The 22,438-nt window shown below is 39.8% G+C and overlaps 1 protein-coding gene across 1 annotated transcript; it reads right to left on the bottom strand.

Moving 5' to 3' along the window:
• Nucleotides 1-1,473: 1,473 nt before the first annotated feature.
• Nucleotides 1,474-21,961, bottom strand: LOC124271525 (photoreceptor-specific nuclear receptor-like). The gene is made up of 8 exons (XM_046706668.1): nucleotides 21,743-21,961; nucleotides 7,469-7,763; nucleotides 6,696-6,799; nucleotides 4,644-4,844; nucleotides 4,048-4,243; nucleotides 3,261-3,505; nucleotides 2,821-2,926; nucleotides 1,474-2,373 (listed from the first exon to the last, which is right to left on the bottom strand). Exons 1-8 carry the CDS (start codon nucleotides 21,774-21,776, stop codon nucleotides 2,241-2,243), a joined length of 1,314 nt encoding a protein of 437 aa, XP_046562624.1. The 5' UTR covers nucleotides 21,777-21,961; the 3' UTR covers nucleotides 1,474-2,240.
• Between the last annotated feature and the right edge of the window lie 477 nt (nucleotides 21,962-22,438).

The raw sequence follows: 22,438 nt of genomic DNA, 5'->3' as shown, positions 1-22,438 counted from the left end.
ACCCTACCAATGGGACTCGCCGCTAGGACGACCTTTAACGAGGACACCTCTACCACGAGCATCCTGCCGCTGGGACACCCTTACCACGAGGACACACTACCACCAGGACACCCAACCATAAGGACACACTACCGCTGGGACACCCTACCACGCTGACATACTACCGCTAGGACACCCTACCACGAGCACATCCTGCCGCTGGGACAGCTTACCACGAGGACACACTACCACCAGGACACCCAACCATGAGGACACACTACCGCTAGGACACCCAACCACGAGGACACACTACCGCTAGGACACCCTACCACGAGGACACACTACCGCTAGGACACCCTACCACAAGGACACCCTACCACGAGGATACCCTACCGTAAGGACACACTACGACGAGGATACCCTAACACCAGGACACATTACCGCTTGGACACCGTACGACGATGACACCCTACCGCTAGGACAGCTTACCACGTGGACACCCTACCGCTAGGACACCCTACAACGAGGACATACTACCACGAGGATACCCTACAACGAGGACACCCTACCACGAAGATACCTTACCACGAGGACACACTGCCGCTAGCACACACTACCACGAGGACACCCTGCCACAAAGATACCTTACTACGAGGACACACTACCACGAGGACACCCTATCACAAAGATACCTTACCACGAGGACACACTACCGCTAGGACACACTACGACGAGGATACCCTACAACGAAGACACCCTACCACAAGGACACCCTACCGTTAGGACACACTACGACGAGAATACTCTACCACCAGGACACATTTCCGCTTGGACACCGTACGACGACGACACCCTACCGCTTTGACAGCTTAAATGAACTGTACATATGACATTCTCCATGTGAGAGCGTACGCTGGACGTCCGGATCCAAGTCCCACGTAACCGAGTGATTTTGACAGCGCCTGCATGTTATCAATCCCGATGACGTGGGACATCGCCTACACTTTCATCCTCTGTTTGCCTTTTTCAGAGACGATTCTTTACAGCGATGCAGGTGAAACATTGCTGCCAACAACATTCTGGCTCACCGCCTGACTACACAGGCGTATACCTACTCCCATCCCCTGTTGTCCGGGGCATGATGATCCCCACTGTCATCGCGTTACATATAGTCGTCGAATTACATTGCTCTCTTGAACGACAGAAATGTTGCGCTCGAATAACGAAAGACTGACTGCCTGACTGAGTTTGGTTTTACGCCGCTTTTAGCAATATTCCAGCAACATCACGGCGGGGACACCAGAAATGGGCTTCACACATTGTGCCCATGTGGGGATTCGAACCCGGGTCTTCGGCGTGACGAGCCAACGCTTTAACCATTAGGCTACCCCACCGCCCCTGAATAACGAAAGAAGAGATGGAAGCATTGGCGCGATGGAATGAATGTTTCTAGTAAACACTATAAACATCCACGACTGACAATAACATGCTTAATGACGAATGAATGGTTTATTTGTGTCTCACAAGATACACAATGAACAGGTATTGGACTTATATACATAGACCTATTTCAATGCAATATATGACTATTTGTATATGTACACAATAAACACAATTAAGCATCACAAGACAATCACATGAACTTCAGTGGATAATAAATAAAGTGACGTATGTACATTGCAGGAAGACGATTCGTGTTGAAGACTATTGAGCACTATAGAAAGGGGGTAAATGCGTTAATAACATCACTATGATATATATGCCTGTTATATACAACACACTATATACAGGGTCCCTGCGGTGGGCGACCGCGACTATGTTTTGTGTGTACCAGAGAATTTGTTTTGTATAGGAAAATTCTAAGTTCCACAGTCACAAAATGTGAAATATTGCACAAGTGCCCATAATATATATTCTTAATATACAATGATGTTTATGAATAGATTTTGATGTTCCATGTGAAGTGATGCATTTTTTTAATTGAGAAATGTAGGGTGGGATGTATTATATATATGGATGCGGGAATGCGTAGTCAAAGAGGTTAGCGATAAGACGTCGTTCATACAAAAATACTGTGCACAAATTCAAAGTATTCTGAAAATTGATATATTAATGAGATTGTGACTGAGTCCGCAAAGTGTTACCAAAGGGAGGTAACTACTGCTGCAAGAAGTTCATGTACTTCAAAATGTTCGAGATCACGTGATTTAACTGACTAATCACGTGCGCCAGCGAATGTCCTTGAAAGTTTAATGAACACTTCAACTCTTAAACATATCACAAAGCAGCTTCTCCATTGGTGTGTTGCCGATAGTTCTGCCAAAAAACAGTCTCTCGATCCGGTCTGACGGGATGTATCTCAGCGTGGGGAGCAAGAGCAACAGGCGGCCAAATCTGAAAGAAAATATTCCAAATTAAATTCACTGACAGAATGTTACAAATCTTTGAATAAAGAGTTTTCCTGTGTAACAAACTGGTGATCTGAACTGGAATTATCCTCATAAATCGATGTGTACTTCAGCCCCACCGAACTGACTTGTTCCCTGTGACATGTTTATGTTGAATTCCGGGTGAGTAATATCTGTGGTGAGTTTCAGTTAAAGTGTAAGACTGCCGTACGTCTATATCAGATTATGGGATTTATGACAGCGTTAAGTCTACTTCATATTAAGGAAATCACGACTATGTCAAGTCTGTGTTAAACTACAGGAATTACGACCACGACAAGCCGCTGTTTTATTATGCATGACGTTATTACGGCGAAAAGTCGATATTGGTTGGAAGTTATAAATTTGGTAACGGCAAGACACCCGAGTGACCTGCCAGATGACCTGACCGTACCTGCAGGGCTGAGTGGGATGCTGTGCCCGGATGTGCTGACCAAGCATGACCTGAGCCTGGTCTTGAAGGTTCTCAACTTGGGGCGGGTCCTTCAAGCTGCGCGTGTCTGAAGGGATACAACTCCATATAAGTAACGGTATTTTCGTGTTATGGAATACCCTTGATTCCAGTAAAATGTACACGCTAACCTATTACAAAGACTATGCATGTATACGCAATTGCGCATATTCTTATGCAAAGTTATTTCACAAAAGGTACACACAGATTGATATATACGTAAAATTGTTCATAACTTGTTCAATAGAATGGTTCGTGTTCCGGAACAACTGAAGGCAAATCGTAATTAAACTAAAGCACCAATGTCAGGGTATTTAGCTATTGGGTAGGAATCCACGCAAAAATAGGAACAGAGAATTGGTATGGAGTTCGGTTATTCTTACCTGGTTTGAAGAGCACAATGGCCTTGAGACAGGCGAACTCTGCGGGGTCAACCTGGATGGCCTTGAATCTGACCATGACCTCTTGAAGCACGCGCATATCAGAGAATGGGGATATTTTTCCGTTTTGGGAGTTTGGAGCGTGGTCAGGGAGGACAAAGAGGGGACACGCTTCCATCGGCATTGACCACTGGATCGCACAGAGAAGGAACAACTCACTCCATGCTTCTTCGAGAAGGATGACCTGGAACAGACCAATGGGATTCTGTAGTTGCAGGAAGCGAGGAACAGAGACCCAGACACTACTAAACTGCATCAGTAACCAAAGTTAGGACTACGTTTATACATGTTAGTAATGAGTAAGAAGGTGAACTGTCGTGAGTCATCGTCGGTAATATTTCGTCCAAACAGCGACGTATAGAAAGAAGTGAGACATATTTTCAGTTATGATTTCTGTTGGATATTTTAACGTGCTTACTATTCCTCTTTAAACAACATTTAGTGGTTTATTTGCAACACTTAGGAGTAAGTGGTCGGAAAAAGAGTAACAAACCAAAACACACACTTCCTGAATGATATTACAAATAAGGTTGTGAGGGACGAGACTTGGTTTTATCAGACCTTCTCTGACCCCTAATCACAATCGGGTACTGAATATAAGAGACAGTAAAAGACAGGGTGGTGTCCATTCCATGAAAATAACATTTAGGATAAGACAATATATTAGAATTTTTATTTCATCCATATTTGCGAATGATTTACGGTAATGGAGTCACAATCCTCACCTGGTCTCCTGAAAGGAAGGTTGGCAAAGGAAGGCAGATTCTTTGACCACTTGACGGCCATAAACAGAAGTCTTGCAGAACACTCGTAGATCGTTTCCTGCCCGGCCGGATATAGAGTGATTTCCGGGTAAATGTGGGTTTGTTGAGGGGGCGCTCGTTCCTGCTCCACGCTTGTGACATCGATATTTTCTTCTTGAATGGCTGTGGAAGAGATGGGATGTGTGATACACAAGCATGTTGGGGTAACTGCATTGGACTAGTTACTCATACATAGCTTATGGACATGCAAATTCTGGGATTGAAAAGGAAAAGTGGAACCATGTTAACACATATAGAATGTGACAGCGTATTAAGCAATAGTACAGAACAGCCGATAATCTCGCTTTTGCAGACTGCTAACAGAAAGGATTCAGTCGGACTGGGGAGATAAGTCTGCCCTTAATTGGCGTGTCACTGCGGAGGCCCAGAAGCTACAACTACAACTTGTCACATCGTTACAGTCTCTACCCTCGTTTCACGAGACAAATACCTTCATAAAATGTGTTTCGTGTCAGGATCTGCGTATACAGTAAAGTGCTTATTCTTGGAAAATAGTCTCTACCTGAATCTTCTGGCTCGAGTTTAGCGCAAGTCTCCGCGGTCATGAGACTGGCCATAAAGCGATGGTTGGCCCCGGGACTAAAGGCGGGGTGGGTGGCGGACACCGTGGCGTTGTTGGCCCCGAGGGGGTGCTCCAGTTCTCGATCTATCTGGTCCTCGCGCACCTGCGCAGTATTGCGGGGCTGCCGTTCATTCTGTACAGCTGCAACACAGACGAACTCAGATTGAGGAGAAGTGATGGGCAACAACATCGTCGACGGTGCCAGTACAAAAATGGAAGTCTCTTTAACGAGCACAGTACTTTACAGGGAGCCAGCGAGGGATACCCAAAGGCTTGAAGCCCTAACGTAACAGGGGACCTATTTACGTCACGATGGAATTCCTGTTGTTCACACGACACCAATGCCATAACCGTCAACCAGGAATAATTTGTGAGGAAACCCAGTGGCCCTTTAAAAACACGACAATGTTTTCAGCTGTTATACGCAGTTGTGTTATAGTAAGGTGTTAGCGTCACGTGAATATGGGTAACATCGAACACGTTTACAAATATAATATATATAAATTCGAACCGGAAGCAGCATCAGTCTAAACAGCGAAGACTTACAATATTTTAAAAACAAACAATATAATTAACCTATATTTTGCATGTATTAACCAAAACAATGTTTAACAAGTGTGTTCCTCTGATTAAATCTGTTGTTTTTAAATCTAAATCTCAAATTAAAAAGTTCAAACCTTTATTCCGAATTATTTTTCATTTTTTGCAGTTTCGAAAAGGGATTGGTTAAAAAATTATCGCGTAGTATTGCTATGTGTAATAGTTTGTAAATTAAATTAATTGTAAAACGCACAGACGGAAAAAAATTATGTCTTTCATTTTTCCATCAACACTTTTATATATTATAAAGGGATAAAGAGTCCAGCCTTCTTTAATGTGTTTTCAGAATTAACGTAATTACTCTCGCAAAGAAATGACACTTTCAGCATTTCGGAGATACAGCGTTCTCTGGTGTGTTTATGAAGATGACAAACCTTAACGTCACAAGCATTGGTCATAAACCTGAACAATAAACGTTATCAATGCTAAGTTATCAGGTAACGAACTTGATGTCATCGTGGCAAATCGCAAGAGCACTTACACCGATGCCGCCATGTAAATACCAAGTCCAATTATCATATGCCATTGATTCTGGAGGATTATTTTACTGAAGAACAAATTTCCTGACTACAAAACGCTTCCGAGGAATTAAACCGATAACAGCACTTGACATTTAGCAATATTATCATAATTGACAACAATCGGGAAACGCTCTGATAGAACTATTTTGTATTTTTCCATTACGATGAGTCCGTAATTCCATCATTTTGATTCTGCTTTTTAATTTCCCGCGTCACGTGACTTGCACGCGTGCCGCTCCAGGTCACAAATTAGATCTCCTTCAAGAGGGATTTAATGTTTTGTAGCAAATAAAATTAATTCCTAATGTGATTTCCCCTTGATTGCGTTTACCTTCGGGCGTAGGAACGATGTTCGCCAGTAGAAAGACGATAGTTGAAGTTGCTGTAAGTTTAATCGGTGTCACGTGATCAGATCAATACGCCATAAATGTTTGCGCTGGCCGGAAGATTCAGGGAGAGACTATAGGGAGTGCCCATTCTTTGTCGTATAATTACTATCAACACATGTCATATGTTGGACAACCATATCTTTAACAAATTGACCTTGGTAAACATTATTTTATTTTTTTTGTTATTTCTGAACAATTAATGTAGTAACAGCTAGCTAAACTTAGATACACTTAAAACTAAAGTAAAGTTTTCCTGGTGATACTACATGGTAGACAATGCCTGCAGATATGGAGTATATTCGCCGCAGTGATTTAATTGGCTCTCGCGTCAGTCATGATAAACTGTCTTCAGCTAGAAGTGTTGAGTCCTGTTCACAGGATTAATTTGTAAGATTTGAGATCCAGCCTGTTGTCATCCTTGACATCCAGTGTAGCAACTCCCCGTGTGAGGGACAACGATATACTATATGACAGATACGTACCATCCTTGTTCATGCCCATGGTGAGACACTTCTTGAGACGACACGCCTGGCACTGGTTCCGGTGTGCCTTGTCCACGTTACACAGACCCGTCCCTGCCTGGCACCTGCAGCAGGAGGCACCACAAAACCATGAATAACGCCCATTTAAATATGCGGAAAACGTGAAAGATGTATTTCAGTGAAGCGTCGGACTTTATATGCCCCCATTTTAACATTGAATCGTGTGTGACAAAAATAACGACAAGTTTGTCTGGTTATCGTAAAATAGTTCCTGTGACAAAGGTTACTATAATTGTTTATCTAAGTGTCACAAGATTTGCAACTAATTATTCCTTTCGGTTAACATGGTCAAAAGGAATATTACTAAGTCTTTCTTGCTCTTAGTTTGCTTCACTCTCGTATATATATTTAAGTGATTGGTCGGCATTCCTGCGCTTCATGTTTGCAGGCTTAAAGAATTAGCTATAATTTTGTCAAACTATCGATGTAAGGCCGACGGGATATCAGTCCCTCCCTCTGATTTTTCTATTTCTAGAGCTAAGAAGTTATTTTTGTCTGCCCAGCCCCCATCGCAATCTCCAAATCCACATTAATAAATCGAACTGTTTTTGAAAGTACCGAATACTGATCTGAACACTGAAATAATTTATATATTTTAAAGTAAAATAATATACTGAATTGAAATTATAAACGACATTATTTTTAATTTTCGGAAGTGCTTTGAAACGACTTGCAGTGTAATCTATATTATTTTAACATCGTTGCAGGCATACCTGTATATTAGTTTTCTTCGAACACTTCTCTTGAAGAAGCCACTGCAGCCATTGCAGGCCAGAATGCCATAGTGTTTGCCGCTAGAGGTGTCCCCACACACGACACACAATAGCCCAGGACAGGGCTTTTTGGCCGGGCCACCCCCGGGACTTGGAGAACAGCTTCTGCCCGACCCTGGGGAAGCCACCGAAATGTCGATAGCTTGGCTCAGCATGGGGGATGGGGACTTTGTAGCGCAAACCGTCACAGGAGACCCTTGGGGGGAGATGCGAGGGGACAGATCTGGACTCAGGGCTGGAAATAGAGATCAACATATATATAGCATATATATAGCCCTGCATCAAAACCATGCATAACATATAACGCTTCGGTCATTTGGTCTGGAATTCATCTATGGCTATATACTAGTAATTATAGAATGTTTAAGTGTGATGCTAAAAACATTGTATTGTTTCAGGACAACACTTTATTTTTTAATCATTTAATTTTAACCATATAATTAGGTAACTGGGAAACCAGGACATACTTGCTGAATGTAAATCTCATACACCAACAATGAGGAGGCACTCCGTGTATGTTTGTTTAATAATCTTATTAATTATTGTAAAATACAAAAGCGTGGGGAAAATGATTGCGAGGTAAAATACTGTTATTTTTATGCCTGAATGTCCGACATTACATAGGTCAGCATAGATATTTCAGTAGGTTTTGGAGTAATTTACATAATGTATATCATGCGGCGTGTTGTAAATATAAAGGTCCGTGCACAAATACTACAGCATGTTAATTTACTACAATCTAGACGTGGTTTGTGTTAACTGACAACGGCTTAGATTTGACCAGAATGAAACTGACATCCGGGAAAATGACTTTCTAAATAACGATTGATGCAGTTTAAAATTGATCGACATAATTAGTTAACATCCGAGCCAACTCCAACTGAAATCAAATTTACCATATCTGAAGCCCCCGCTTTTGGAAAGGGCAGTAAATTTCAGCAAAAGTGATATTTTCTCTATAATTGCAAGAAAAGCCAGATTTTGATAAAGCCACTTTGCAGTAAAAAATCAGATCTTGATTCCGTATAAATGACAAGTACTTCTGAAGTTCTGTACTGTTTTTGGAAATAAAAAAACGGCACAGTCCAGCTCTACGTTGTCAAGTAGTAGGTTCCTCGACTCATACGGCCCTCCAACTCGGAGTCATTAATTCTGTCAAAGGGGCTAGTTGTTAGATCACTTTCGGAAACTTTTTCACCAACTTCGAATTGTCAATTTCACGCAAAATCGATTTTATGTTCGCTTGTGGAAAGTGCCAAAGTGACGTGTGAAATCGCGACCTCAGAAAGTGCTCAAATTCGAATAAGAAGCAAAAGGCGAGAAATGGCCGTTCAGCATTGGCTCGTATATTACGTTCATATCAAATTCTTTGTTGGCATCGCCCCAAAAAGTTGTCAGATTTCTTGTGATAGCAATATATCTGTATCACTTCTCTTCTTTTCCTTAACAATTGGCTTCAAACTTTCCTTTTTACGCGAAAATAATTTTCAATTTCTTGAGATATATAGCGTATTTATCAAACACCATTATAACAGTGAAAACCTCCCTGACAGCGTTCAATAAATTACCCTTGTGATGGACTAGGTTTTGAAAATGGTTGAAAGAGATCAATTTACTTGGATCCAATTCCGGAAAGTGATGGTTCCGTGTCTTGTGTTGTTTGTGTTGCACTTGTTGAAATACAGCTAAAACATTCTGTCTAACATTTCAATCCAAATACGCTAAATTTGAAAGCACTGTTGAAGTGTGTAGACGAAAAGCTATTTTCACGGCTTCAATTTCAATTTTGAACATCTTGAGATAAGCGTACTTGTGTCAGTTTCTGTGTGTTTTTTAGCTTTACGAACATCCAAAGTAATCTAGTCAGGGAGCGATATATAATCATGTTTTATGACAATACATCCGGCGATGTAAAAACAACCAAACAAGTTAAAGCAGGAATAGACCAAGACGATGAAATCAGAGCATTTCGAGATTAAAAATAACTAGTTTTACCATGTTACAAAATTTACAGTAACAGAAAATGTCTTGATATTAATCTTTGTTATTACGCGTTTGCTCCGTGCTGTTTGAAGGAAACGTGATTGAATGACGTCACGCGATTCAAACTCCAATCACTTGTCACTAACAGTGATTGCACAAACCAGATAAGAGATTACTAACAGATAAGGAATGAATCGGCTTATGCTTTTCGGATTGGCTCGTTACAATATATAATTTCCGTCTGCTTTCAAGATTTCATTACCTCCATTCTTCTATTGCGTTCTCCGCTGGAGATCAAACCAGGTGACCTAAAGTAATTAGTAAAATGGGATCGAAAATGCTCGTTTAGCGAGCCTAGATACACACACCTTTCATCAGTTCACCTGCAATTTGGCGTTTCTTGATCGAAAAATTAAATTTTCATGAAAAGAGACCTGTGTTCTTGCAACAAACGGGTACAACCAAGAGCAAAACGCGAGGACAAATGCCACGAGCTCTCAACGAAAGGTCACGGTAAAAGAGCGCGTGCTCCACGCACGCGTTACTAGAAACATCGCCATTTGTTCATTGGAACTTGTCGTTAGGGGGACTTGATGAAAAGAACCTATCATTTCCGGTGTTTGGGATCACCTTGTTTCTTAATAGGCCCGTCGGTGAAGATTGGGCCAGCAATTAATCTTTGAAATCGTTTGATTCGAGCGATAACTGGCTGAGGGCAAGATAGGGAATTGCTATTCAGAGCAGTTTGCGGATCAACTAATCGCACTCATCAATATTTGAAACAAATGTTGTCGCAATTTTGTTTTTCAGCATGATTACTTCGAAACAAGATGGCGGTTACCCAGGCCACACGTGTTTAGTGATCGCTTTACAGGCTTACGGCGGTGAAGTATGCTCACCGCTTTACACATCTGTCTCAAAATAATATGTGCATGTGCACAGCTAATAACTCTATGTAATGATTGCGATGAAGATGTTTTTTTAGATGAGCTCAGTGATTATATTCATGTGTCTTGTGAATGCTTCATCTCTAGAAAAGAGGTAAAACAATCACCAGCACGCTTCTGAAGACACGGTAAGGAAGAAAGTAATGTCACTGAGGGGCAAAACACTGTCCATATTCAAAAGAAATATCTGCTAAAAGTCCATAGTACGATTCAGATTTGATCATGAATGTGTGTTTGTGAATCATTAACAAATAGTGATGATACCAGGTGTTCGCAAACGAACCCCAACCCACCTGTATAGGCAAGTCAATTAATCACCTTGAAAACAAACAAAACATCAACCCAAAACCCATTAAAAAACAAACAAAAACAACAACAACAGGAACGTTGTGCAAGTCTGATTTCTGAAAGCTTTAATGAGACCTTGAATGTTTTAACCTTGTCATATTGTGTTATAGTATTGTAAAAATGATGGACCATAAACGTCTTAATTTTTGAGAAAGTGAATTCATAAAATAACGTCATGTTCTACTTCCAACAAGAAGTTACTGCACACTGTTTAGTCATATTTTAGATCTGCATTCTTGAAAACAAACTTAGGAAAGTTTTAAGAAAGTACTTTCTCTCATATATAGTTACAATATTTTCAATATCAGAATGATCTTAACATTTTAGGGATGGTTTTTATAACGATGACATTATCAAAGTGGCTTTGAAATAAAATTCAGCTCGCTCAACAGCGACTAGGGAGAGCCTATGACCTCCGACGGTTACAGGATATGTTTGATAAAAACGTCATGCCATGAGATGACATGTTTATTGTTGCCTGCTTGAAATGATGTTGAGCTTCCTGCGTCCAGCGATGCACCAATTACGTATGTTTTACAGTAACCTAACGGCCAGAAAATGTAGGAACAAAGCGTGATTTTTGTAAAGTAGGTGTGAAAAAGTTATTGATCATAATACAGATATTGTTTGAAATTGTAAATTATCGAAAAACGGCCGTACATCTATCGGTGAACTAATATACATGGCCATTTATATATCCTAAGGAAATTCATTTCAGTTTGAATCAAGGAGTTTTTAAATCTTTGAAATGGGAAAATAATCATATTTCATGTGACTTTTTTACACCAGAAAACTGACATGTTTTGAACTTGACTGATTTGATTAAGTACGTGCTGTGACAACTGCAACCAAAAAGTTTCTAGTACTTCCATATTTTTTTAAAAAGTCTAATGGAACAGGTTAAAAAATGTTTCTTGGTATGAACCACATAGCTGGTGTTGGCAACAGACTGCAACTGATATGATGGTAGTCCGGTTTGCCGCAGGTGTTCCAGTCTCACACTAGTCCCATGGTGGGCTTTTTACTCCGATATTGACATGCAATCGGCATGAAATTGACGTTATTGTTTGGCAAATGTTAGGATCAAGAACATATCGAACACACCTGTATTTTCGTTTTGAAATTACTGTTTTCGTCTTTCTGCGGTCACTTTGTATAGCATCGACCAGTGGTCACTTGAAAATTTAATTTATTTCGCTAAAGAAAATGTTTGCCTTTCTGATAAGCCACTATTGTCATGTTTCTCTTTTGAAGGGAGCTGGGAGGGAGGTGTAAAATGTGACCTGCAAGATTGCTAATAACATCGGCAATTGCGAACAATAAGCGTCATTGTCAGGGTGTATTTGCTTCTGCGGCGAATATTTGTTTGTGTAATGTAACTTGTTCAAATCAGAGGTGAGATATCCTCTTTGAAATGTCTTGATTAAAGTCAAATAGATTTTCCAAACATGTTTGTGTGTGTATATTCATATGAGGGGATAAGCCGTGTGGTCTTTGGGTTGTAATTTTCAAACGCTTCAGTAGGGTTTATCTAGCTCGGAACGTATCAGGCACGACCGTGGGGACACATCAAACGAGAGTGATCTCTGAAGCCAAATTGAAAACTAAAATTAGCATGAGTTTCATCCCTTGTCCCCTGTTCATTTCTAATTCAAGAGATGAGCATGGCTGTTTATTCTCGTCCTTGTGAAATAGTGTCTAGTCGCACTCGGCTGTCAAATGTCAAGTCACGGATCCGATGAAAAGCACAGTACCTAGGCTCGAACTTGTACCTGGAAATTGACAAGGTATCCCAGTTCACCACATGAAAGGGTTGAAAAGTTTAGAACACACCCCTATCATTTATTATCCTTTTCTTCCCTTCGCAACTCGATTTCGTCTTATTTGCTATAGAGCTCATAACAAACCCGTATACAAGAACGATCTTGTGTGTTGATTGAATTAACTGTCCCGTCGAGCAGTTTTATTCATCGCGCTCCCCATGCAAGGATAATGGAATTAGACATGGCAGTAAAAGTAAGATTGGGCACTAATCTCCCCCGATCCTATTGTCACACAATCAGCCGATGATTCCCCCTTTAATGTAATTGAAATCAAGAACGCGCCGGACATATAACGACGGCTGTTCAAGCCGGGCCTGTTTACAGAGCGAGGTCTGAGCCTAAGAGATACACTCTGCCGTTGCCTTTTGCCCCTTGATGAAACGTACGTCGTATACAGGATAGTAATACCTCACTTGCCCCCTTTTACAGAATTTTACACAAATACGCGACACTGAATAACGATATAACCGTTTGATCTCCTCCGTACGACTGAGGGTAGAGCGTTTTAACAAAGCATCAAAGCGGGCAGTGTTGAATATAGCGCATCCTTACTATGAATGCTAATGCAGAGACTACCTTGGTATGTGGCTGGCAGTCATGAAGTACACTGTCTCCACAGTCGACGAAGTTGATGAGATAAGGGAGGGGTGAGAGGATAAAGAGGAGGATTTTATGCCGTGACTCATACCATCTCTCGCATCTATCTAAACTGTGGTATGTGGTTGGACGCAGCAAGGCATAATACAAAACGTATTAAAACCCTTCATGGATCTAATATTTCCTAATTGTGTAATTATTAGAAGATCGAGATAGATTTGAGGTTTATTATAGCGATTTGTAATAAACAATCTATCAAAAATTGAGATTCCTGGTATAGTTGTGAGTCATAAGGACGTTTAAGAGCAAGATGACATATGTCGATATATTATACTACAACAAATGCTATCATTTTGTATTGAAAGTATTGAGCAAACTTATCCACTTACAAAGTCCTTTTACCGACGAATTATACATTAGAATAACTTAAATATTAATGAATACATCACATAGCTTTAAAGTACAATTGTTACTGAAACATATAAACTTATTTAAGTAATCATCCGCTCATTATACAGTCTAACCAAAATATAACTAATTTACATTGTTTGTCCATATACATGGTTCAACTCACCACGCGCTCATCATACAGTCTACCTAAACTAGAACTAGGTTACATGTACACATACACGTCTAAAGTCACAATCTAGGGACAAAGATAAAAGGACCACCACAACAGGACATAAGCTGTGGTAATGGTCCAAGTAACTTGTGTTACACTTTGTGATGCAAACTCTTAGCCGATTCATACATTATGTATGTGTTGTGGAAAGATTCCCTCTAAGAAACAACAGAAAAATCGATGTATCAACAGGCTTACTGGAACACTTTAAGTCAAATCAGAGTTTCTAAGTGGATATGTAAGAGACAGCTGGTATATCAATATCGCTCTATACTAATTCGACTGGGAAAAGTTCTTCTTAAAACTTTGCGTTATGTAAGCTGTTTCTAAAATAATTCCGGATTGAATTTCTTACAAAAGCAATAGAGAAAGGTGGCTTTTAATTTCCTAGGAGCGATTTGCTGGAGATGCATTAGCGGCGGAGAGACAAACTAGCAGGAAAATGGCATGAGCAAATTGTCACAAGTTTGAAAGAGCGCTCATTTTTCACCGACATCGTTCTCGCGAGATAAAACGTAATCCCGCGGGATTAACGTGTCCGTCTGAAGTGATATTGAGTTGTCGAATTTCGCGTCAATTGCGCATCGCCGTATTTGCAGATAAATCAGCTCGCAATGACATTAGATCAGAATTATGGTCCAGCGATAGGAGCTTGATGTAATTTTTCCTCACAGGCGCTGATAAGATTGTTATGAAATCTCTCGACCAGCCACAAAAACAAGATTTCCACCCATTTTCCCACACCGCAGTCAAATATATTTCTATCTTATCAAAAACGGCCGAGGTTTTTCAGGTCCCGTCCGACACTCTGTGATTAGGGTATGATAGGGACTTGAGAAGGGGCTAAATCAAATGATGAGGGACAGTAAATTGAATCATCTCGTTTCCATGACCTTTATTGCATTTGGTCCGAGCACTATTCACCCCCGTCCCTTCTGGCTTTTTATATTTAATTTATGGCAATAGGGGAAGCCTTGTCGTAGGGCTTGACTGAGGAGGACTCAAAAGGACTTCAAGTGTCATTTCCAAGCTTGTAGCAGCTGCGGTAGCAAGAGAGGTCTATTTCTTGTCCCTATCGCACAAGACGTACAACGCGCGCCGCTGCTATTTTAAGCCTTTCTCTCACTGCTCGCTAATTGCCTTTCCCTATTCCTCGACTAACGACTTAAATGTGTTCTGCTCGATGATGCTTTAATAAAGTTAACTGATATCATTATTCATTGCCTCAAAGCACAGCGAAATGCTTCTCAACCGGAGTGATTGGTGCTCCCTTGGGCAGCGACTAGCCCTGCTGTCAAATACGTTAACAGTCGCGAAACGGGCGAAGTCGGGAATCGCTGCGCTGTCGCACTCCCGGGTGTACTTGAGGCGCAATTGACGACAAAATCATTGGAATTCTCTGAGCACACACTTCGAGGGGTGAGGCATCAGACGGCGGCAGGGGAAGAAAAATAAACTAATTTCCCCCAATTAGGTTAATTAACAGACCAATTCATAACACCGTAACGTAACACATTGACTCTAATGTTACCTTGTGCTTTTTTCATTTTGAAGTGATTGTCATAACCGCATATGCAATGCTAAAATAATTGGTGTTTCGGACTGAAGACGATTTTTTCCCTTGACCACACAGATGTTCGTGTTATTAAATTACTAATTAATAACCATTGCGCGAAGAGTCAGAGGCGGTATCATCAAGATGGCGGGAACATCAGTTGATCTGGTACTTCTAGGGTTACCCGGGTACCTTGATGCTGGATGTAGATATCTACTTCACCTGGGTGATGCGAGGTTATATTGTTTCCAATCACGGAACATTCCATGATCTCATCATCCTGAACTCATCCCATGTTTACAACATCACGTTTGTTTAGCCATCCTTCTCACACTTCAGTTGTACTTATAACGGGCACGTGTTTTAATCATTCGTTCGTATCTTGTATGCGCTTATAACAATATAATCACAGGGCAATTTTATAGATTATTCGGTTTCTAAATAACAATGTACAAATGATAATGTTTCAGGGGCTTTATTCTTGAAACGTTCGTAGCCCAAACAATACTTAACTTTGATCGTAGCCAACGTGTTAAGAATAGGCTTAAGAAGTTCGTAGGGCTACGAACGTTTCGAGAATAGCTAGCCTGTTCCTGTTATAAACGTTTTTAACCGTTTTTTTCTGTCTGCAGGATGGCGTCATTTTATGCTTCAAGTGGAAATTCAGTGTGAACCTATGTCTGTCGGGTAAACGTTTATGATGATATGTCAGCAGCTGTATGTTTTGTATTGATTCCCAAATATGCAACCAGCTGTTGATTTCTGAAATCCTAGCTCTTTCTATAGATTTGATAGCGGTACACCTGCACTCAGGCTATGTGGTAGAGTGTCTGCAGCCTTCACACCGAACGACCTTCCTACATTCGATAAGGTGTTAATCTATATAATGAACCGACCCAACTCAAACTTGAGGTGCACGTAGGGACTGAGGACCCACCGTCACGTACACTGTCTAGTTCAGTAAAACACCGACACTAGCGCGGTGGTAACACAACCAGGTAGACCATGTAACTCTGCCTGAACGGCTGACACGTTGGTCACTATATCAATCACCGGATTGTCTGGGTAAGACGCCATTATTGACCTATATTGTTCAAATATAAACAAACAAAATTTCTTTGAATATTGCTATGTGCGGCGTTAAACGGCAAACACCTCATGTCGCAAGGACCAACCTCTGAGAATTGGATCATTACAAACACATGGGTCTTCGTACCCCAAGAGTTGAAACTTGGTAGTGCATTCTGTAGGTGACATTGAAGTGAATGACTTTGTAGGTTACACTATAGTGCATGATTTTGAAGGTGACACCCTGTAGTGCATGATTTTGTAGGTGACACACCGCAGTGCATGATTTGAAGGTGACACTGTAGTGCATGGTTTTGAGGTTGAAACACTGTAGTGCATGATTTTGTTGGCGACACACTGTAGTTCATGATTTAGTGACAATGTAGTGCATGATTTTGAGGGTGACACATTGTAGTGCGTGATTTTGTAGGCGACAAACTAGCAGTGCATGATTTTGAAGGTGACACACTGTAGTGCATGATTTTGTAGGTTGACACACTGTAGTGCATGATTTAACTTAGTAAGTGACAATGTTGTGCATGATTTTGAGGGTGACACCCTGTTGTGCATGATTTTGTAGGTGACACACTGTAGTGCATATGACTTAGTAAGTGACAATGTTGTGCATGATTTTGAGGGTGACACACTGTAGTGCATGATTTTGAAAGGTGACACCCTGTAGTGCATGATTTTGAAGGTGACGCACTGCAGTGCATGATTTTGTAGGTTACACTATAGTGCATGATTTTGAAGGTGACACCCTGTAGTGCATGATTTTGTAGGTGACACACCGCAGTGCATGATTTGAAGGTGACACTGTAGTGCATGGTTTTGAGGTTGAAACACTGTAGTGCATGATTTTGTTGGCGACACACTGTAGTTCATGATTTAGTGACAATGTAGTGCATGATTTTGAGGGTGACACATTGTAGTGCGTGATTTTGTAGGCGACAAACTGTAGTGTATGACTTAGTAAGTGACACTGTAGTGCATGATTCTGAAGGTGACACCCTGTTGTGCATGATTTTGTAGGTGACACACTGTAGTGCATGATTTTGAAGGTGACATCCTGTAGTGCATGATTTTGTAGGTGAAACACTGTAGTGCATGATTATGAAGGTGACACCCTGTAGTGCATGATTTTGAAGGTGACGCACTGCAGTGCATGATTTTGTAGGTGGCACACTGGAGTGCGTGATTTAGTAGGTGACACTGTAGTGCATGAATCTGAAGGTGACACCCTGTAGTGCATGATTTTGAAGGTGACGCACTGCAGTGCATGATTTTGTAGGTGGCATACTGTAGTGCATGATTTTGTAGGTGGCACACTGGAGTGCGTGATTTAGTAGGTGACACTGTAGTGCATGATTCTGAAGGTGACTCATTGTAGTGCATGATTTTGTTGGCGACACACTGTAGTGCATGATTTTGAAGGCGACACACTTTAATACATGACACTCTGTAGGTGACAAATTGTAGTGCATAATACGGTAACCAGTATACAGTATGTAGATAGACAAATTTCGATACATTTACGTTGAGAATGAAATTTAAGTTTAAATGAAACTTCAGTATGCCTGCGATTTATCTAATGAGCAGTTGTTATTATTTTTGCACACAAAAAGTGAACAAGAAGAAAGTGTTTGAGCAAATGTCAGAAATATTCTAGTAACATGAAGGCCGTCAGTAAGTAATCCGACAAACTAATGACTGATCGCATGAGCAAGTACCCAAGCTGGGTACCATGACAAACAATCATCTGAATCTCAGATTCTACCCACCCCTTAAATAACCTGGCTGGTATCACCACGGGTGGAAAGGGTCATAAATAAATCGACAAACCCAACAATCACTGTCGAATCACCCTCCTGCTCCTGACAATGGAGAACTGAGAAGGTTACAAGAGAACTGAATAGAACTAGGAGAACTTATTCCGATAATTATAATCCGTCACGTCATTGAAAGAGGATCACTAAAATGTTAGAATATCTATACCACGGTATTATGTTACAGTTCCCTTTAGAAGCCGAATGTCAACTTGTAACAATGCGTTATTTATACGAAACACAATATCTATGACAACATATTTTGCTGCAATAAAACTATTGTTAATTTGACATACAATATGTTAAAAATCGATAGCGATTAAAGATTAACAGTCAACACAAGTTTCTATTATGCAATTTTGTTTGATCGTTATTCCCCCAGCTCTAAACACGTGCCTTTGTTGTTTGGGCACACACTTATTTTTTACTGAGAAATATAATAAAGATATATGAAGCTATTCTGTTCATGAGAGATCACTAAAAGGTTTTAATCAGGATTTTGTTAACAGCTGTTTTACGTATTATAAATTAGCATTCTGTGTTATCACCTATTTAACGGTCCTATCTCTAATGATGATGCTAAACCGGGCGGCATGATGTCAGCAATCCCATCTCTTCACATTAATATATCCCAATACTTATCTGATAATACTGTACGGTTTCATATTGCCTCGATTTCGACTTTTGATTAAAATCCTTATCATTGTCGTTCTAACTCTAGGCATTTTACCAACCGGCGGTGCGACGAAATCCTTCAATATGGGACTCAATTAGTGACAGATTCCATCTTCAAGCCAAGTTTCAACTGATATAAAGCAGGTTGGCGTCACGTCGCCAAACAATACTACCATATCCCCAAACCATATTCCTATCAATGATAATCAACCTTTATATCATTTCTCTTTGTTAGGGGCTGTTAGCAGTTTGCTGCCCATTCAGTAGAATGACCTGTCGCCACATATGCGAGGAAACTGTTAATCTGCGATATGCAGATGGCTAGATAACCTGACAATGTGGTATCTTGTCTTAATGGGCAATTATAGAGAGACACAGCGGTTAGTTGTAGGAACCTCGAGATCGTGCGGTTAGTCCCGTGGTATTGGTCAGGTTTGGAAGATTTAGCTCTTTTTAATTGTCACAATAAATCACTTATTAATTCGTCACACCAAAAAGACATTTCATAAATTGTTGTCGGTCATGATAGTGCCTAAACAATAATACTTACAAAGGACATATATCTAAAACATTTAGATTAGTTATATATTACGAAACACTAAGCTAATATATAAATACAATTTCATCATATTTATATTACGGTTCAGTTGACGAAACCTTCCAGAATAGTGGGTTTAACGTTGTTTGATGCTTGTGTTTTCACACAATCCATGCCTAAAACAACCGATTATATACATAGATGTATATATCTATTACTTTATTCTTCCTGGTTCAACATCAGAGCCCCGGCAAACCATGTACAGAACCGTCTGACAAAGTTTCCTTTGATTAGTAGTGGGAAAACGTCAATTTGGTGTAATTGCAGTGAATCTGAATAAATCGATAGTAATTAATAATAAAAGCGGAAAGTATTTATTTCTATCAACGATGTGTCAATAAACCAGTTCGATATATCTGTATATTATAACATGTTATAACAACCATCTCTTAATATATGTAAACGCTATCGATTTGTAAACTCTATTTGTTCTAAGAATATTTGGTTATTGTTGGAATAACAGTCTGTGCTTTTTAGGCCTCACTCAACTCAGACATACATACAATCACACTTCCATACCAAACATTAATTGAGTCAACATCATAAACACCATAAACAAAAGAAAATACATAAAGTTCACCAACCCTGATGTTAACATCACAACTGGATCCATATTTAAATATTCAAGGAATCTATACTTTTGCCATGAAAAGTCATTAAACAATCAACGAAGTTTTACTGTTTGAAAACCGCGTATGACTACAACTACCGGGCACCACAGGCGTGTATAGTCTCCTGCATACGTTATCTCATCAACCATCAGATGCACATGAACGTCCTGTCTTCATCCAACAATAATTGTTGTCTCTCTTTCTTCAACATATCTGTATCTATGACATTGTATGCATGGTGAAACAACATATTTTCCGTAATTTGATCAACTTAAAAGGTCAAGTCGACTTCGATTGCCGTATTATGTTTTCCGTTGCTGATATGATAAAAAGGTGTTTCAGTTAAGATCCGGTTACCTTAATCAAGTGTTGAGGAAAATAACATATTTTAAAGTCCGGAATATTGTAAATTACATATCATAGTGGGTTAGCTCCTATTTCTACGCTGTAACACTCCTTGGTTCAGGATACAAGTGACGTGATACTAACACTGCCTTGTTTCTCATCACACTTAAGGTGTATTATATCAGCAGCATTAGTTTAATTGCGTATTCAAATATATTCGTAAATAAGTGATTAATGTGACATTCTGATATACACTTTAACAATTCATGTTACTGTTGCTTACAATTCCTGGTACATCAACATTGAAAATTTTCAGAATCTGAACAGGAGTGATATATTTGTTTGAATACATTTTACTAATAATATACGAGAATGCAAAATGTTTTCTCGTATGTTCATGTACGTTTGGAATGACAACCAACAATTCTCAAGCTGGAGATAAGTATAAATCATTCTGAATTGTTTGCCGTCATGTTTGAATATGTGTACTATCAAAATATCGTAGTTCTTAAGCAGTCCTATTACGAAGTTGTGTTGAGTGACGATTTACCGCGTGTTTGTTATTAAAAAAATTAATATTTCAATATTTTGAAATAATGTTGGAGTTGTCAAACATGAAGAAATACTTGTGACAAGATTTCACATATATGTCTAACTACATACAGGAAAATATTTGTGCTTATATTCTACTCTGTGTGACTTCCGTATTTCAAGTCGGTACCTCTAGATTTGTGAAGCTAACTCAAATGTGCTTAACGAAATATAGATCAGTGTCGGAACAAAATGGAGATGACAAAACTCTGCGAAATGAACGGATGAAAATTAAATTACATATTTTACGCCGCAAAGAATAGAAGCTAAAGCTGTAGTTCTAGACATTTTAGAAAACTACTGATGCAATATGTTACAAATGTCACTGAATAATTATAAATACCGGTTCTGTTTAGTTTCATATATATTAATTACGACTTTTATATCGTTTAAAAATTAAGTGAATGCATGTCAAATAACTACCACGAAATCGGAAGTTATTTAGGCAAAGATTTCAATGAATAAAAATTAGATATACGAGTCAAATGCACCAGATATAGATTTTCGTTTCAAACTGTTATCAACATGACAAACTAAATGTTTGCCTGAGATATTTTTTTTAAATGGCATTGTCAAAATTTGGAATAAGAGACAATAATACTAATGAACATTTACAAAAACTTACTTCCATGGTGTCGACTGGGATCGCTCAGGTCCATGTTATCCGGTACACTTGTCGAAAACGGGTGTTCTCAATTTTACGGGGCGTTTTCAATTGTGCCTCGGGTGTCTCGACTGTGTCTGAGGACGAAATGAACAAGCTGTTGTGAGAGCTACCGTGAGATCAGCTGACATCAAATTAGTCGTGGCTTGTTATAGCCCCGCTACTTGAATCAGAATCTGCTACAAAGGATGCTATTTGATGAGCGAGTCTATTGTTAACCATGGAGGGTTGTAGGGTAACTTCACCTGCCTGATTCATGCTCGACTGGGCGGCTGTAATGTTTTCTATGGCTGCTGTTATTACTATATTTCGACCCAGTTGAACATAAATTTGATTTCTTGAAATATTTTCATTAACTAATATAAACAAATAAGTTTGACAATTTTTAAATTGACATATTCTGTGTTTTAGTTATTTAAAAAATCAGCTTATTAATTATAAATTACTAACGAAACTGAAAAGATTTTTAGATAAAGCAAACGCGAAAACTCGCAAGTTTGAACGAAAAGAAGATGCCGCAAATTCCCTTTATCCGAAATGGACTCGCCCGACGTTTAATGGGCACGTGTCATTTGTTATTCACCTGTGAGGTGTAGATCCTATTGGATGATTTCCGCCGTGTGGTACTGGCCTCTCTCCTCGCAGCCTCTCTCGACA

Source organism: Haliotis rubra, unplaced genomic scaffold, assembly GCF_003918875.1.
Source record: "Haliotis rubra isolate DU_JTF1 unplaced genomic scaffold, ASM391887v1 Scf161, whole genome shotgun sequence".
In the NCBI taxonomy this organism is placed as follows: domain Eukaryota; kingdom Metazoa; phylum Mollusca; class Gastropoda; order Lepetellida; family Haliotidae; genus Haliotis; species Haliotis rubra.
Note: the sequence above shows the minus strand (reverse complement) of the source record. Positions and strands in the feature narration are given on the sequence as shown.

What these genes read in the sequence shown, in the direction of transcription:
- LOC124271525 (XM_046706668.1), bottom strand. Translation starts at nt 21,776, where the DNA reads ATGGACCTGAGCGATCCCAGTCGACACCATGGAA. An exon ending in ACTCGAGCCAGAAGATTCAG is followed by an intron (nt 4,244 to 4,643) that starts GTAGAGACTATT and finishes TCTCTTCCACAG; the next exon opens with CCATTCAAGAAGAAAATATC. An exon ending in CATTGTGCTCTTCAAACCAG is followed by an intron (nt 2,927 to 3,260) that starts GTAAGAATAACC and finishes GTATCCCTTCAG; the next exon opens with ACACGCGCAGCTTGAAGGAC.